At 36.0% G+C, this 19,742-nt stretch overlaps 1 protein-coding gene across 1 annotated transcript in view; it reads right to left on the bottom strand.

Annotated features, from left to right (window-relative positions):
* Window positions 1-19,742, bottom strand: part of LOC117095052 (low-density lipoprotein receptor-related protein 1B) — a 1,687,268-nt gene that overhangs the window by 548,181 nt on the left and 1,119,345 nt on the right. Inside the window, exons 8-10 of the mRNA XM_033231629.1 lie at window positions 12,878-13,100; window positions 9,353-9,524; window positions 5,005-5,148 (exon numbers count right to left, since the gene is read on the bottom strand). Of these exons, the coding sequence (XP_033087520.1) occupies window positions 5,005-5,148; window positions 9,353-9,524; window positions 12,878-13,100 (539 nt within the window). The remainder of the gene's footprint in view (window positions 1-5,004; window positions 5,149-9,352; window positions 9,525-12,877; window positions 13,101-19,742) is intronic.

Below are 19,742 nucleotides of genomic sequence, written 5' to 3'. Positions count from 1 at the left end.
CTATAAAGATACGGGTGCACATGTATGTTTACTGCAGCACCATTTAAAGAGCAAAGACCTGGAACCAACACAAATGCCCATCAATGAGAGACTGGATAAAGAAAATGTGGCACATATACACCAAGGAATACTATGCAGCCATAAAAAAGAATGAGATCACGTCCTTTGCAGGGATATGGATGAAGGTGGAAGCCATCATTCTCAGCAAATTAGCACAGGAACTGATAACATATTTTAATGTATAAATAATAAAAATAAAACAAATCCCAGGTACCTAGCACAAACATGAAGAATATTTCCAGTACACTAGAAGACATAAATGTGCCCAAACCCACTCTCCTCCAACTCAGAAACAGCCAATATCCTGATTATTGTGTTTATTATGCATTTTTAAAAGAGTTTTAACACATACGTGGTGTATTTCCCAGCAGCAGATTGTTTAATTCTGCATGTTTGAATTGCATATGTGAATCTTGTGATTAAACTTATTTTTTATTATACCCTTGATATTCATCCATTCTTCTTGTAATCAGAGTTCACTCATTTTCACTGCTGTATAGCATTCCTTTGTATGACTATTTCATATTTAATGCATGTAGGTACTTTTTCAATGTATATTTACTTATATCAAAGTAGACACTCAATTTTATACTCTGCTGTAATTAATTTTAGAATTAAGATTATTATCTATATTGAACCATTACCTTCAGCCAAGCCTTGTTTCTGTTTGACACATAATAAGTTACCAACTAATTTTCCAAATAGTTTTCTGTTTTCATCATTATAATAATCATATAAGCATTTTTTTTTCCAATTTAGCATTTCACACATTTTCTTAGATGAAATTACAGAGCAAAGTACATTAACATCCTTGTCTTCATTGCCCTCATAGCCTTGCATTGTCTACCTGATGTCAAGGGCATTTTCTTTTAAAATAATACTTTATGTTATTTTAAAGTATATTGATACATTTGAAAATCATTAAGATTTTAAAGTATTTTCTATCCACATTAGATACATATATACTTCTATATTTTTCAAAAATTGGGATATTGTATATAAATTCTTTTCACTGTAATGACTGTCAAGCCATTGAAAAGTCTTCAAAAACATTTCTTTCAATGGCAGCATAAGATTCCTTACTAGAGAAGTAACATAATATAGTCATCTGCTTACCTATTGTTGGATAGCTATATTGTTTCTCAGTTGCTGTTATTATAAATACATTTGATTTCCTTAATCAAAAGAAGTATAACTTGTTTAATTATGTTGTCAGTTTTATGATCTTTATACTTATTAGCAAATGTCTTACCAATTGTGATATCAATTTCTAATTATATTAGCAATACATAGGAATCCTGGTTTTATAGCACCCATTTTGCTAAAATCTCATCTCATTGCAACCTCTGCCTCCCGGACTTAAGTTATCCTCCTACTTCAGCCTCTGAAGTAGGTGGGACTACATGAGTGTGCCACCATGCCTGTCTAACGTTTATAGATTTTTAGAGACTAGGTTTTGCACTGTTGCCCAAGCTCTTATTGAAATCCTGTGCTCAAGTGATGTACCTGCCTCAACCTCCCAAACTGCTGAAATCACAGGCCTCTGCCACAACGCTCACCCTTGTTTTTACTTCTAATGGATGTCTTAATTGGTAATTGGTAAACCTAGTACTTCATCGATGTAATATGTGTGATTGTTTGTGTGTGTATATACATATGTATGTTTTAAATAAGAATAGTAATGATTTTCCCCATTATTTTCATTGGTCATTTCCTAGGTATTCTTTAATACCTACTTAAGTTTCTTGTAGTGTGTCTTCTTGTACTATAGACAATTGAATACTAAAAAATACATTTCACAGACACTCATATAGCCAAAGGTAGTGGATTTTATTTTTTTATTATTAATTTTTTATTATTATACTTTAAGTTCTAGGGTACATGAGCATAACGTGCAGGTTTGTTACATATGCATACTTGTGCCATGTTTGTGTGCTGCACCCATCAACTCGTCAGCATCCATCAATTCATCATTTATATCAGGTATAACTCCCAATGCAATCCCTCCCCTCTACACCCTCCCCATGATAGGCCCCGGTGTGTGATGTTCCCCTTCCCGAGTCCAAGTGATCTCATTGTTCAGTTCCCACCTATGAGTGAGAACATGTGGTGTTTGGTTTTCTCTTCTTGTGATAGTTTGCTAAGAATGATGGTTTCCAGCTGCATCCATGTCCCTACAAAGGACGCAAAGTCATCCTTTTTTTTTTGGCTGCATAGTATTCCATGGTGTTTATGTGCCACATTTTCTTAATCCAGTCTGTCACAGATGGCCATTTGGGTGGATTCCAAGTCTTTGCTATTGTGAATAGTGCCGCAATAAACATACGTGTGCATGTGTCTTTAGAGCAGCATGATTTATAATCCTTTGGGTATATACCCAGTAGTGGGATGGCTGGGTCATATGGTACATCTAGTTCTAGATCCTTGAGGAATTGCCATTCTGTTTTCCATAATGGTTAAACTAGTTTACAATCCCACCAACAGTGTAAAAGTGTTCCTATTTCTCCACATCCTCTCCAACACCTGTTGTTTCCTGACTTTTTAATGATTGCCATTCTAACTGGTGTGAGATGGTATCTCACTGTGGTTTTGATTTGCATTTCTCTGATGGCGAGTGATGATGAGCATTTTTTCATGGTCCCATGCCCACGGAGCCTCCCTCATTGCTAACACAGCAGTCTGCGATCTAACCGCAAGGCAGCAGCGAGGCTGGGGGAGGGGCGCCCGCCATTGCTGAGGCTTAAGTAGGTAAACAAAGCCGCTGGGAAGCTCAAAGCGGGTGGAGCTCACAGCAGCTCAAGGAAACCTGCCTGTCTCTGTAGACTCCACCTCTGGGGACAGGACACAGTTAACAACAACAACAACAACAAAAGCAGCAGAAACCTCTACAGACGCAAATGACTCTGTCTGACAGCTTTGAAGAGAGCAGTGGATCTCCCAACATGGAGGTTGAGATCTGAGAAGGGACAGACTGCCTGCTCAAGTGGGTCCCTGAACCCTGAGTAGCCTAACTGGGAGACATCCCCCACTAGGTAGTGGATTTTATTTGACTACCTAAAATGAGATAAGCTCAAGTTTAGAACATGGAAGTGAGGCAAAGGTCCCCTTTTTGCCGCTTCTGCTGGTATGAATCCAATGGAGACACTGAATTTTTCCACAGCAGGCTTCTTCCATTCCATATTAAGACGTGAGGAACAGAGTGTTTCTCCTCTTCTCCTCTTTTTTATTTTTTTCCAGTTACGGGCTATCAGATGTGACTTAACTCTGCATCTGATAGTTTTGGTGCCGGCTTTCTAATCCCTGGATCTCAGCTAAATGGTATGTTTTTAAAGTTAACATCTTCATTTATGGCTTCCTGATGCTGTAGCTTCTGAGTATGGTAGAGGTTCCAGCTTTCAGCTGGAATGTTTGTGGGGGATGTTCCAAAGACCCAGTCTAGAAGCTACTGGTCCAGGTTTTTAAATGATTTTGTAGGCACCTATTTGCATTAAATCTCTTGTTGCTCCAAATAGCTGGAATTATTTCTGATGAATATTAATGTACTCCAGATGATATACTACATTAGGGATGACTGAATAATATGCAATTCTGATCTTATGTTTTTTCCTCCAATGTGTGTATGTATGTATGCACATATGCCTGTGTGTATATATATGTGTGTGTGTGTGTGATTATATCTCCCAAGTGGCATACAGATCAATTTTAAAATCACACACTACATATACACACATGCACCCACATACAAAACTTCTTTTATCTTGAGGCTCCAAACTCGGTACCCTCAATTATCCAGAAGGTCTAGGAACATGAGACCTGTTACCTTCACACTTCCAGTACTTAATACAAAATCAGGAATACAAATAAAAAATATAAACGAAGTACAAAAATACATACATATTAACATAGTTTAGCCTCTTTGATTCTTCATTTTAAACTATATATTCTATTAGTAGCTCTAACCATTTAGACTTAAAATTCTAACACATTTAGAGATCTAATTTCACAGTCCTCAGTAAGCACATGACCAGAGAGTGAAAGAGATGACAGAATTGTGACCAGAGAGAGAAGACTGACAGAAATAAAAAGCTGTCACTATGACAAAGGTACAGACAAACTAGACACTGTAAAAAGCAGTCATCATAAAATTAAAAATAATGGGGTCTGGGGAACATTTAAAGACCAACAGTCCCCAGTAGGATCATTTCAATCAGGACCATTCTACTATACCTGAATATCAAGACCCCAGGAAAAGACCTTAACCAATTATTGTGCAAAATATTAAGTTGCGAGAGTAATTTTAAAAATCCTTATCACCATATTTAAATTAAAATAAATTATTCTGGCCTATTTACAAAATAAATCAGAGATATATCTTATCTAAGAGATTAGAAAACTTTTTGATAAAATCATTAAAATTTTTTGATAAAATTGTTAAATGTTTGATCTCTAATTAGCATAGCTTCAGTTACCTGAAAAATTAAATCATGAAAAATTGAATCATGAAGTGATTTCACTCCCCAGTGATGCTAGATAAAATGAAGCCTGTCTATATGTGGATTTCTGTGAAAACAAGCAACACACCTATGATGAGGAGTAGCATATTGGTTCAAATAAGAGGAAATCTGATCAACTCATCATTCCAGCTCATTAGCTCAAATACATTCTTTAGGGAATTAAGGGAAGCATCTTCCTAGAAATCTTCTCCAACATATGTTTCCCCAAAAATCAATAAATTTAGTGACTCTACAGCCTGGTTAGTTTCTAATTCACATTATCACAACAGAAAAATACTTATTTTGAGAAAAATGGACAGTATCTATTTGCAGGCAAACTTCACCTGTTGAAGTCTCATGTTATGACTGATGTTGATGCTGCTAATTAATACTTAAAATCCTATTATAAGGGGGGTAGCTGCTGGCAAAATGTTTTATTTTAACAACATACTTTTGCATGACCTGCCATCGTTTCCCAAGTTGAAGCCAGTCCTGCAGCGACAGGTCCGAGTTTTGTAACTGCTGCTGAGTAGACAGATGTGTGAACAGCCCCCTGGCATTCCATATGGATCGACTTCACATGCATGGCTTCTGACTACAACAAATAAAAAACAGCATGTGTGAAATTCAGGTTCAAGGAAAAGATAACTATGTGCATCAGTCTGTCAAAATTTCTATAGTGTAAAAACAGGGAATCTTAGCAAAATTTTGTATACTCAACTATTTAGCACCAAAATCAAATGCAAAAGAGTTAAAACGCATAGAAGAAGAGATTGGGATTTAACAAAATCCTCCTAAGTGGGCATTTAAAAAAACAATTCTAAGAAATAAAATGCGTTCATATTAATTTAAACCCTTCACTGGTGAGCAAAATGAAAGTAATATGAATTTTTGGTACATGCTTCTCGTCCTTTTTTAAAATACCAATTTCTAAAATGAATATAAAGATCCATAAAAATAATCCCAGGTTAGGTAGTTAAGCGGAGAAAGGATTTACTTTGAAATGATTCATCATATAGGCAACTAAACTAGAAGAAATGTGATTCTGTGATTGTATTCTGTTGAGAAGTGCTGTGGCAAAATATTTTTAAAATTTTTAAGTCTATTGTCATTTTGAGACTCTTACCACAAAATAAAATATGTATGTGTGCGTGTGTGAAGTTGTCAAACGGTGGAGGCTGAGTATATGTACAGAAATTGAGGAGTAGAAGAATATTTTATAAGCATAAAACCTAGTAAACTAAAAAGGTAAGAAAAGTATTACATGGAGAGGATGAGAAAAGAAAGACGGATCAAAGTGAAAAGAAATAATAGAAATAATGTAAGATTTTATGTATTATTGTAATTATGTTTCTTTTTTTCAAACAAAGACATGTTTAATTACTTAATGCTGATACCGTATTTTTTCATTTAAAATGAGACAAATCCTTTGTGCCTTTTGAGGTTTCCTTTTAAGCTACATTCCTGTATTATCTATTTAAAGGATAACTTTTTAAAAATAAAAATAAAATAATAATTTAACAACTGTACACACAGGGACAAGCCATAAGCTGCACCAACTGGATCCCAGATCCTCTTTCCCCAAGGGCAGCCCATTCTTGGTTCTTAATTATGTTTCTTTTAGATCACCCACTTGTTTGAAATGGTGATGAATACCATGGCAATATTCTCTTCATAATAAAACTACTATGCTTTTAATAATTATGCCTATTCTCTTTGTATTCTTCATTCTCTAAGTGGGAATATAAGTGAAATGCAATTTTAACTATTTTTTTCCCTGCCGGGTGTTATTTTTATTTTCTAACCTCTCTCCACTTATATAACAGATCACATCTCCCCTCAACTAATCACCAACTCTCCACTTTCTCACTCTCATCAACACTTTTGCTTTTTCCATTGGATCATGCCCATCAACATGCAAATGTACCATTATTTCTACATCTAATAAAATAATCTTTTAACTCAAATTCCCACAACGATCCTTCCTTCAACTAGCTCTCCATTTCTCTCCTCTAACTTACATCCACACTATGCAAAGCTACAATGATCATTTTCTACAATTCTTTTCCTTCCTCTTCAAACCCATTCTACTCATGTATTCACTTTATCCTGAAACTGCCCTTGTCAGATCCCAGTGAGCTTCGTGCTACTAAATCCAATGGTCAATTGGATTTTAAGAAGCTTCACCTCAGTCTCCTCTTTTGGTTTTTCCTATTCTTTGTGACTTATTGCTGGAGCATACCAGTGTACATTACCTGGAATGCTTACTTCTCCATTTGTATTTACTGCCTTCACGTTCACATCCATAGTCATGGCTTGAAATGTCACCTATCTGTCAATGACTCCCAAATTGGTATCTCGAGCCTGGACTTTCCCCCTTCAACTCCAGGGTTGTATATTTAAATATTTTCACTTTAATTTATAATAAACATTTAAAGTAACTCATGAAAATTACATTTACTATCTTTGTCCTAAATTCACTCCAAGCTTAGTTTTCCCATCTAAAAAATAACTAAATTATTCCAACTGCTCTAGCTAGACCATTGGCATTATCTTTGATTCTCTTTTTATTTATACTCCACATCTAATGTATCAGAAAATCCTATTGGCTCTATATTTGCCTATATTCTGAATTTCCCTATTCTCTCCACTTTCACTGCTGCCATCTTGATCCAAGCCACCATCCTCTGTAACTTCCCACCCTTCTCCTCCCCACTATCTATTATAAACAGAGCAGCCATATTGGTTCCTTTTTTTTTTTTTTTTTTTTTTTTTGAGACAGAGTCTCGCTCTGTCGCCCAGGCTGGAGTGCAGTGGCGCGATCTCAGCTCACTGCAAGCTCCGCTTCCCGGGTTCACGCCATTCTCCTGCCTCAGCCTCCCGAGTAGCTGGGACTACAGGCGTCTGCCACCATGCCCAGCTAATTTTTTGAATTTTCAGTAGAGACAGGGTTTCACCGTGTTAGCCAGGATGGTCTTGACCTCCTGACCTCATGATCCACCCGTCTCAGCCTCCCAAAGTGCTGAGATTACAGGCATGAGCCACCGCGCCCGGCCGCCATATTGGTTCTTTAAAAATGTAAGAGAGATTACTGTGAGATTTTTCTGTTTAATGGTTTCTAAGGACTTCCCATCTCACTAAAAGTATAAGGAAAAGTTTTTTATAATAGTCTACAGAGCCCTACTTGTTATGATCCTCCTTTGTTTCTCCAGCCTCATTTCCTACTTCTCTTTTCTTCATTCATTCTGCTCTAGACACACAGGTATTCTTGTCACTCCCTGAACAGTCTAGACATGTTCTTTCCTCATGGCTTTTGTGCTTGCTCATCCCACCACCTGCAATGTTTTTGCCCAGATATCTCTGCTATGGTTTGGCTGTGTCCCCACCCAAATCTCATCTTGAATTCCCATGTGTTGTGGGAGGGACCCAGTAGGAGGTAATGGAATCATGGAGGCAGGTCTTTCCATGCTGTTCTTGTGATAGCAAATAAGTCTCCTGAGATCCGATGGTTTTAAAAAGTGGGGTTTCCCTGCACAAGCTCTCTGCCTGCTGCCATCCACATAAGATGGGACTTGCTCCTCCTTGCCTTCTGCCATGATTGTGAGGCTTCCCCAGCCATGTGGAACTGTAAGCCCAATTAAACCTCTTTCTTTTGTAAATTGCCCAGTCTTGAGTATGTCTTTATCAGCAACGTGAAAATGGACTAATACAGTCCCCATGACTTTCTCCTTCAAATACCTCAAGTCATCATTTAATGTCATCTTTTCAATGGAACTTCTTTTGACTATTCCATATAAAATTGAAGACTGCTCCCATTTCTAACACTCTTTATCCTCCTTACCTTCTTTATTTTCTCTATAGCACTTATTATCTTCTAATATAATACATAATTTACTTAGTTATTCTGTATTATAGCTTCTCCGCTGGAGTGCAAACTCATAAAGGCAAGACTATTCTGTCTGTTTTATTCACTTCTGTATTCACAGTATACATAGAATAGTTCCTGGAACATAGTAGATTGTCCATGAAAAATTAATGAATGAATAAATCCTAATATTAAACTCTAATAAGGCTATCTACAGAATTTTATATTTGAATCTGTTCTAAACATATTTGTGACAATGTACAGCCATGATTAGATATACGTTAATGCTTAGATAATTCTAGGCTAGTTTTGATTTGAAATATAAGTATAGAATATAATAAAAAATTTGCTGGTGGTTTTTGATATTTTCTTATTTTATATATGACTGAACCTAAATTGTATTGATGAACAGCATCATTAATCTCCTGTAAAAGACAATTGGTTTGTTTTTCTGAGAAAAACTGCAGCCTTCTCATTGAAAATTACTTTTTAATGAATATGTGTTAAAGAACAATTGGAATGTTAAGTTGGGAGAGCCCAATGACTATAGTAAACACTGGAGAGATACTGCAAGGCAGTCACCTGATTTTAAATTTGTCTACCAAAATGATATTAAAAAATAAAAAAATAAAAAAAAAAAAACCTTAGCATCTGGGTTTCCTGTCTATATACATCACGACTGAAAGGCCCTTCCTGAATCTAAATCTAGCTATCATTTCAATTCTATTGTAGAAACGATTCACTAGGAACTGAACAATTTGTCATTTAGACTTGTGACGGGAGCTCTATTCCATCTAACAAGCAGACATGCCAACTTTCGCTGTCAAAGCAGAGAATTTATGACTCACTCACTTCAACACCATACAAAAGCACAAGGACTATATCCCCATTCAGTCTACCATTAGGAAGGTTAGAAAGAATCCTTCCCACTTACCTGTCGGTTGAGTTCTTTTCTGATAAATTCGGATTCCCCGAGCATTCTCCATTTTAATTAATGAGTGAATATCAGTGCCATTAAATCGGTTTATCCTTATGATATTGTAGTTATCAGAATTGGTAGCATACAAATAATCTTCGAACACAGTTATACCATAAAGATGTCTGACCTATAAAGAGGGCGAAACATAACTATGATTTTTAATTATGTAGCTTTCACTTTGAAAGAAAAGCTGATTGCTATTTACTAGTATGGAAAATGGCTACAGCAGGAGAACCACAAGGATGTTATTCTATTTACTAGTATGGAAAATGGCTACAGCAGGAGAACCACAAGGATGTTATTTACTTTTTCTCAAGGAGTTCAACATTTCACTGATTAAAACTTTTTTTTTTGCCGGGCGCGATGGCTCACGCCTGTAATCCTAGCACTTTGGGAGGCTGAGGCGGGCGGATCATACGGTCAGGATATCGAGACCACCCTGGCTAACATGGTGAAACCCCGTCTCTACTAAAAGTACAAAAAATTAGCTGAGTGAGGTGGCGGGCGCCTGTAGTCCCAGCTACTCGGGAGGCTGAGGCAGGAGAATGGTGTAAATCCGGGAGGCGGAGCTTGCAGTGAGCGGAGATCCGGCCACTGCACTCCAGCCTGGGCGACAGAGCTCGACTCCGTCTCAAAAAAAAAAAAAAAGAAAGAAAGAAAAGAAAACATTATGTAGTAGTGTTTAAAACAGTTCCAAATGTAGGGAGAGAATTTTATTCATGTGTCGCTAAGAAAGCATATTTAGTAGTTATTTTTCAAAGGCTTCTGAGAGTAACACTTTCAAGCATATTCAATAATATTCCTATGATACTGTTATATATAATTTGAGATATTTTCAGAGTTACTTGTTTATACAATAATGGATATGTAGAAGCTGCAAAAACATAGCTCTGTCTGTGAAATGACTAATGAGAAAGCACCTCTGAAGATTTGTTTTATAAAGTCAAAATCCAATTTTTTTGTCCTAAGTTATGTTTAGACTAGCACTTGCTCCAGCACTGAAAGTAATATATAAAGAAATTACATATTTGCAATCATTGTAAATAAATGTCAACATTTCACTCAGAAATACCATTATTTCTAAAGCCAATTTATAATAGGAAATATAACTGTTTCTTTTGAGAATTACGATGTTTATTGCTATTCATATTCTTAGTTAACAGTCCAGCTCTTCTCTTTGGCAAAGGTCTTGGGGTTTATGGGAAAGAATGGACATCTTGAACTTAGAAAGTTTTCCCCTGGAGCAAAAGGAAGAATACATGTACTGATTTTCTGATAAAAAGGCACATGCTAGGCACGTTGCCTTTGGCTACTCCTTTACTTAATTTAAAATGGTTCTGTTCCAGGGTATAGTGAAGTTGCCAATTGACTTGCTGCAGAGATTTTGTTGAAAAAGCATCTGTCACTGCTTTTGGCATTACATCGCACACTTATAATACATAGATTTGCAGTTAAGAGAATTTGAAAAAGTACATGTGGTTTGATTATAAAAATACTTATAGAACAAAAATCACAAAATGTTCTATTTTAACCAGAAAATCTTGCCAGTTCTGTAGTTTAAACAAAAACATTTGATTTATCTTTCTAGCATATATGACTCATTAGTTCTATTTCTGGTCTTCTTGTATGAGATGTGACTAAAAGAAGACTGGCTTTACATGATGTTTTTGGGTTTTATCTCATTTCTTCATGCTTAGTTTGGACATAAAATATGAGAATTACTAGGGAGAACTATTCCACGGTATAGTCCAAATAGTTCTTTTCTATGTACATGTTATTCCACAGTATGGGCATGTGTTGTACTTATGTGTGGGTGTAGTCAAGTGTGTATTTACTAATATCATTTTCCCCCAGCTGACATCAAATTTACTAAAAATGTCTATGGCCAAATTTTGACTTGGATAATACTTTGTCCTACAAAAATTATAAGCAAGCTCAAGATTCTTCCCTTGCCATTAGTCTCATGCATGTTTTGCTCAAAGTTTGGGGCCATTAACCAGGAAGCCTGTAGGGATGGGATATCAACATTGTTGTCTACATGACTGCCAATTCATAACCCAGGAGAAAAAGCCTGCTACATAAGAGACAATTGGTCAAGGTGGAAAATATGTTCATCCAGTAAAGGCAAAATTCACTCACTATGTCCCTATCTTCCTTCAGAAAATACTATTTCCCCTAAAATAAACACCTCTGCTAATTATCCCCTAGGCAGAGGTAGAAGAAGCCTGGAGCAGTAGGTAAACCATTTTGCCTTCAGCCCCAGTACTTCAAAAACTGTATCTATGTTGGATTATTTACTGGCAGACTTAGCATATGTTTAAGGAACAAGCAAAATACAGGCAACAGACATGGGGAAAAAAAGAATAATTAAACACTTTAGGCTTTCAAAACTTTTTAAAGTAGTCATGAAGAAAATTATTTGAACTCCCTATCTTCATAACAAGGTTTAACTTTTTAATGGCAAATAAGTAAAGAGAAGGGCCATGATAATCCTCTCAGAGGTCAGGTCCTCTAAGGTTATAACTAAGAGCTTTGAAAGGAATCAAGATTTTGGGGGCAGTTGTAGGTGAGAGAGAAAGCACTGGCCCACTTTTAACATTGAACAGGTTTCCCCCTAACCCCAAACAGATTAGTGCATCTCTTTATCTGTCAAGGAAGGAGAAAGGATTTCATTTTTCAAGCTGATTAGAAAGTAAAAGTAACTTTAAAGGATAATCACAGAATATACTTGTCTTGCATTGCAAAAGAATCCAAAGAGATTCACATATTTCAGCTCCATAGACTAAGAATTTCACATAAAATAAGCGCAATCGGTGAGATAGAATCAGATTTTTAAAGGTATTATAGTAAATAAGGCTGATTTCTACTGAGAAATCTCTTTTAGGCATTCACTGAGCATTGTTGCATTGTTTGCAAAACGTAATTCGGCAAAATAAAAAGTAACACATTTAGGAAGAATTTTGACCTTCGTGACTTTCACAGAATTCTCTTTTTAGGAAGTACTTGAACACATCAGAAGTCAAAATTTAATCAAACCAATTAAAATAATAAAGGTACTTTTGGGAACAGGCATTTGCTTTTGTTAGAAAAATATCTGCAGTGCCACAGGGGACAGATGATAGTTCAGCTCCTCATGAATGAACTACTTAAATTAGTTTTTAGCAAATAGGCCATAACATCGGATCTATTTTAATGATTTTTTGCTAATATAGCATTTTTGTCTTTGTTTTTTGTTTACTTGTGTATCTGTTTTTAATAGAAGGGAGAAAGAGTAAGAGAGGCATCTCCAATTTTGTGGAAATATCACAATATCACTGTGAAAAGAACATTCTCCAATATAGGAAATATACTCTAACTTTTATGACTCATTGCAGCTCGACTTCACAAGAAATTTTCAATATTGCAAATCTTGGTTTCCTTCTTGTATTATTCCTTTCATTGTATTACCTTAGGAGCATTTTCTAACAAAATTGTACTTACTTGTCTGCCTTGAATGATAGCATGTCTATTTTTTCCTTGATAGTCCACTACTCCCACATAGTCCAAGTAAAGATCTACCCAGTAAACCAATTTGTTGACTAGGTCTAGTGCCAGTGCAGCTGGCTGCTCTGTCTTTGAATCAATTATCCTTGTTCTGTTCATCCCATCCATGTCACATCTCTCCACTTTGGCGACATTCCCGTAGTCAGTAAAGAAAAGTTTTCTGTTGAAAGAAAACTAAATGTTAAAGCGGAGGGTGGGGGAGGGAAGCACATTTGATGGAGCCATCTGTAAAAAACAGAACTTTTTCTTCTAATTTATTTCAGTGATTACATCTGTTAGCTTCCCATAACCATTTCCATATAATATCACTCATAAACAGAGAAATCTGCTAATGAATATTGCAGGGCATAAGGGAGCAGGTTAACCAACAACTGTAAAATTTCCCCAAAACGAATGATTATAGTGGGTTTATTTTTGTATTAGGAGAAATGTTTCTTTAAGCCTCATACAGCTGATGGACATCGACCACATTCAGTGTAAGCTTCAGAAGTGAGCCAAATCACCAGGCCAGGGCACGTGAGCTATCAGCCTTTATCTTCAACCTGCCTTTCAAATTGCCTGGTAATGTTTGTCTCCTATCAAAGTTATTATGCGGAGCTCAATGATGCTGTGAGTGGTGGAGAATAGCAAACCTGGAATGGAATTAAGCAGACCAAAAAGCAAATGTGCTCTTTGTAGCAACAGAAATAAAACATAAATAATCAATTCCCCACCCCAAAGTATCCCTAATTATCCCAAATATTCCCAAATCACAAAATTGTATTTAAGAAGTATAGGTCATTTCTTCTCATTTTTTCTTAGTATTTATTTTGAAGAAAAGGCTGAAAAGCAATGTTGACCTCTGAGACAACAAATTCTTTCATGCAGCGCTAATGGTGTCTGTCAAAGTTTAAAATGTAACTCCAACACCTCAGTGTCTAATATTTGATTAGTATTCACTATGTTTAGTAAACACAAATCAATTTTAATTAACCTGACAATTTTTAACAAGATTACCCACTCATGAGACTAAATTACATTTGTAAATAGAAGACCATCTTGCCTTGACTTAAATACAATCTCAAGAATAATGCAATTTACAGTGACTGAGCAATATTAAGATTACCTAGAGTATAAACTATTTGATTTTACAAACTTGGTGAATTAGTTTTTAGTTACTTTTCTCAACATACTTACATTATCTAACAGTATGGGCTATCTTTCAAGCTTAAACATGTTATTTAAACTTTAACTTTAATTTATCTCTCTCTGCTGTGGGAGACACTAATTTTTAAACATAAGTGCATACTATTGGAAATAGTACAAGTTAGATTTTATTATAAGTATGTATTTCCCCAAATGTTCTTGAAAGATCAGTTTATCACAAGTTCAAATTAATGTTTTCAAGTTCTATCTATTTAGGTGAAGACCTTTCTATTCTAGTGAAGAATAAATAAAAGAGCACATCCTGCAGTTTCATTGTCATGCTAAACGATCAAATCACTGCTTGGCATGCACACGTTCCCTCTCCCCCTCCATCTCTCTCTCTCTCTCTCTCTCTCTCTCCCTGCTTCCTTCCTTCATCTCTGCTTTCTTCACTTATAAATCAATTTGTTCATAGCTATTCTGTTTCTATAAGGAGTACCCAGTTTCACTCTTATTTACTGTAGAACAGTGTTCATTATTTTTGCTACATGAAACTTTTTCTCATAATGCCTCTCCTTTTATATATATTTTTTTCTCACTAGTTCATTTCACAGCGGTGAAGAAGAGTTGGTGTGCAGGTGGTTTGACTTTGGGCATGGAGAAATTAAGGTTCTGGCTATCATGTGACATGTAGAGACTACGTTTAGATAGCATTATGAAGCAGGCAATTGCAACTGTTTACATAGTACTTAACAACGGGAAAGGTGAGTCTGAAGAGGAAGCCTTCTCTAAAGTCATCTTGAGATGACTTAATTGAATGAGATCTCCCGACCCCTGAAAAAAAAAAAAAGAGTCGTCTCAAGACAATCAATTTCTTAGAGAAATAAGAGTAAAGGGGGTCAGAAGTTAGGAGTAACACAGATGTTCATAGACATCTAAAAGAGAACATTTTCAGAATAAAAAAATTGAGTGGCTGACTGGGTCAATCACTTTACAAAGCAAAAAGAGAAGAATATAGATTAAGAAAATGTCACTGAATCTGATATTCAGTAAAATACTAGTAATTTTTGCCACTTGTGTTTGGGAAGTTTAGTTATGGAGGAGGAATATAAAGCAGGTGATGATGAAGGAGTTCAGAAAATATAAGTTATTCTTTCAAGAAATTTTTCATTGATTTTACCTTCTATTGCAAGAATGATGCAATTGATTCCCATATTTTTTTCTAAATCATGATAAAACTGATTGAGATAACTAAGTTTCTGCCAAGAATGAAAAAAAAACACATGTAAATATATGACTGATCAAAATTGAACCTTCTCAGACTTCCGATTCCTGACTATGATGAGCTTTATTCATTCTTAATTGAAATGCAAAAAATCCAAGAGTTCTAAAGAATAATAGCAATATGACCATGAAGTCACTACTATTGAGTACCTATAGTCACATAATAATATAAATGTTTATTTGTGTGCTTGTTTTTAGCAGTGTTTGATTTTAGCTTAAAATTTTGTGTTACAGAGAAAGGTTTCATTCCCAGGGCATTCTTTAGTGGAGGCATGGCTGTATTATAATTGGTAAACACAAGCTAAGGTTTTTAAATATTTAAAATTCAACTATGTCATTTGTGATATAAATGTTGTTGGGTTAAAAATCACTCTTTTCTTTTCTATAAAATACTTTTCCAAATCATAGACAAGTAAATGGTGCTCTGCAAACTCCACGATCCCGTGGATACTTATGAGAGACAAAAGTACCAGATAATTTGTATTTTACAGATGAAACAGGTTCAAAGCCTTTATGGTTAGTCCTTGCCAGAGGCATAAATGTCACATATTTTTGAAAAACTTGTTATTTGGAATTTCAAACTTACACAAAATTTTTAATTTTGAGGAATAGTAGAATGAGTGCCTATACCCTTCACCTAGATTCGGCAGTTGTTTACATTTCATTCTGTTGGCTATTTTACACACTCATTGAGCCACTTCAGAGTAAACTCTAGACATCATGACTCCTTATTTCTAAACACTTCAGCATTCATCTCTTAAGAAGGTTAAGAAAGACAAGCACATTCCCTTGCATAACCACAGTACATCTCTCGTAATCAATACCTTTAGCAATGTGTACAATGTATAGTCTTTATTCAAATTTGCCTTTTGACAGATAATGTTCTTTATAGAAAAAATTTCTGATTCAAAATCTAATTCAACATCATGCATTGTATTTAATCATCTTTTCCTCTCAACTCCTTTAATGTTGAGCAGTTCTATAGCTTTGTTTTGTTGTTCATGATGTTAGTATTTCCAAAGAGTAGATAGGAGTTGTTTTGAAGAATATTCCAATTTGCCATCTGTCTGATTTTTGTCATGTCATAATTAGATTATGTTATGCCTTTTAAACCAAAATGCAATGATTTTGCACTTTATTGTTACTACCGCTAGGGCTTAGAAACAGTGGGAAAGCCTATGATCCACCCCCAAAATTACACAAAAAAGAATTACGATGGTGGTTTGGAATCCCATTCATTCCACCATATTCGATATTTTCTGAACACTTAACTCTATTAACTTCCAGGGTCTTACTCTCTTTTTCAGCATGTCCTCCCACCAGGAACTAAGGGCCCCCAGTTTAGCACTCTCCCTGGAAAACTCATGGTAGATTGTGGAGACCAGTCCCAATTCAGCCCTATGCCCCATTCCCTTTAGGATAGCAGTATTAATACTTTTTTATTTTAATCTCTCTTTGTTCTTACCTGTATTATCAACTTTCTTTTTGTTATGCAACAAAAAAGGGCATTGCTGTTCTCTTGTTCTACATTTATTTTTAAATGTCATTCTAGTTTCCACTAACAAAAATTAATATTAAAAGAAACCAAAATTCCAACAACTGTCTCTATTTCTAAGATGTTTAACTATTAGTTCACAAAAGAAAACATTTCTTTCAAATTTCCAATTATTCATCCCATTTGCATAATTCAGCTTCTCTACTAAACAACATTTTATTGTTTTGGTATCATTATCCCATCAGATATGGGAAACTGTTTTTGTCTGACATCTTTGCGATTATATGAGCAGCCCTGTTTCACTACAATCATATAAGTTTTATACAATTGAGGATAGTAAGAAACTTCAAGTATTATTGGTAAACTTGCCTAACATAAATCAAAAGTCACAAAGGGAGCACTCATGGACAGTGACAGAGCACTGTGCTTATAGAGTTATGGCACCAATCATTTCTATACTTTAAAGGAAAGAAATTGTTATACATACTGATATCTTAAAGCATGTATTTTTTTTAGCTGATAAAAATAAGAATTACTTTTGCCAGTGATATCCATTTTAAATAATGCTTCTGTAATTTAATTCAAAAAAAAATAAGAGAATTTAAATACATCAAAGTTCTGTCCATGTCCTTTAACTGCATAGTCAGTCCCTGTCCTGAACTCTTAAATGTTGGTTATAACTTACTGATAGAATTTATAAATTTTCAAAAGGTTCTCAAAATGAAATGACTTATCATTCATTTTTACTTTAAAAAAAGCTAGGTTACACAACAAGATTTTTTTGAAATGAAGTTAAAAAAACAAGGTATTTTACATAAGATACACAATGGGGACTAGCTAAGAAGGGAGTAAGACCTAAGAGTAGGGGGCCGGGCGTGGTGGCTCAAGCCTGTAATCCCAGCACTTTGGGAGCTCGAGACGGGCAGATCACGAGGTCAGGAGATCGAGACCATCCTGGTCTACACGGTGAAACCCCGTCTCTACTAAAAATACAAAAAACTAGCCGGGCGAGGTGGCGGGCGCCTGTAGTCCCAGCTACTCCGGAGGCTGAGGCAGGAGAATGGCGTGAACCCGGGAGGCGGAGTTTGCAGTGAGCTGAGATCCGGCCACTGCACTCCAGCCTGGACGACAGAGCAAGACTCCGTCTCAAAAAAAAGACCTAAGAGTAGGGAACCATATATTGCCAGATTTCAAAACTCATTGCTATGATTAGGGTCTGGCAAACCCTCCATGTTTATTAATTATGTCTTAATGAAGACAACTGCTTTCCTTTTTATTTCAGGAAAGTGATACATATTTTCCTCAGAAAGGTTTGCACTATGAACTTCATTTTTTTCTTGTTTTTATAATAACTTAATGTTATCCAAATAGCATCAATAGTAATACAACCTTATTTTTTATGCCATTGTACCTTGTATAAAAATTGAAAAAGAAAGTAATTTTCCACATTATATAGAGTAATTGAGGTATATTTAGAATTAAAGTAGGAATATTAAATATTTAGCATAGCAATTCTAAAATGCAATTGCAAATCTGAAAAAGTAATGAGTCTTTGAAATAAGAGGTTTAAATTCAAATTCAATTAGTTCCTGCCACTTAAAAGCATGTGGATAATAAACAATTAAGCTATTTTGTCTGTCTAGCTAAGACTATTCAAGACAGTTATTTATTGATCTTTGCTTGTTTGGGGATTTCGCTTTTGTTGTTTGAAAAATCTCTCTTGTGCTTTGTTTTCAGTTTACACATAAACACATAGAAATTAAACTTGACATGTGGACTCCCACTGACGGCTGGCTATTCTGTATTCTGGAAACATTTCCACTAGTGATTCCTCCAAAAGTGTACATGTATTGGATATGTCAGACAATGTGGCTGACCCTTTCAACAACCTTATTTACCTAAACCTGCCCCGTTTAGTGTTTCTGAGAGGGGCAGCCCTATGCGCAATAGTATAATCCCATTTCTCTCCTCCTTCTTCATAATTAGACCAAGAATGAATATGGGATTCCAGTGAAACCAAATCATAGGCTGAGAGAAGTCACTAGGACCTTTTCTCTCAATAATCTGAACCGCAAAGTATGGGGTCCACCTGGTGCACAGCTGCTGTAAAATAGGTAAGGTGAACTGGTAGTATGGGAGGATGTGAGAGAAAAATCCTGAAGCCTGTGTATCAAAGTCAAGGGGCTATGAGAGGCAAGATGAAAAAAGCCATGTCTCCCTTGATTGAGGGATTCTCTGGGCCCCAGGAAGTCCATCTTTACTTCCTGTCCTTAGGTCTGTGAACACAGGGGATTATCTGATTCCTCTCAGGAAAGAAATCTGTATTTGAGCTAACTTTGGTAGATTTCTATACTTGGAAGCCAAAATGCCATGACCAAACCCTCATATTACTTAACATTCTATTTTAAGATTCAGAAAAATTGTGTTCTAAAGATTTTGAACAAAGCAAACATTGAAGCGGCATCCTTGTCTTGGCTAAATACCTGGGGTTCACAGTCTCACACCAAGGGAATCGAGGACGCAAACATACAAGAAGTGGATTTAGGAATGGAGGTTTACTAGGCAAAGAAAGAGAAAGGAGAATAGCTCTCTCTCCTGTGAGAAAGAGGGGTACTCCAATGGGCCTTCTGGCCCACAGCAGAGTGCACAACATTTTATAGACAGGCTTGAGTAGGCAGTATCTGATTTACATAGGGTCCAAAGATTGGTTGGACCAGGTGTGACGTTTGCGTAGTACAAGAGGAAGCTGGCCACCCCACCCTAATCTTATTATGCAAATTGGATCTTTGCCTGGCCAGGGCCATGCTGTCTACTCCTGACTGCACACGTGGTTGGCAGAAAAAAGAAAGGAAGGAAGGGAGGGAGGGAGGAGAGAGAGAGACAGAGAAAGAGAGAAAG

This window comes from Trachypithecus francoisi, unplaced genomic scaffold, assembly GCF_009764315.1.
Source record: "Trachypithecus francoisi isolate TF-2019V2 unplaced genomic scaffold, Tfra_2.0 Lachesis_group13, whole genome shotgun sequence".
NCBI lineage: Eukaryota > Metazoa > Chordata > Mammalia > Primates > Cercopithecidae > Trachypithecus > Trachypithecus francoisi.
The sequence above is the reverse complement of the archived record's forward strand: the minus strand, read 5'-3'. Positions and strand labels throughout refer to the sequence as shown.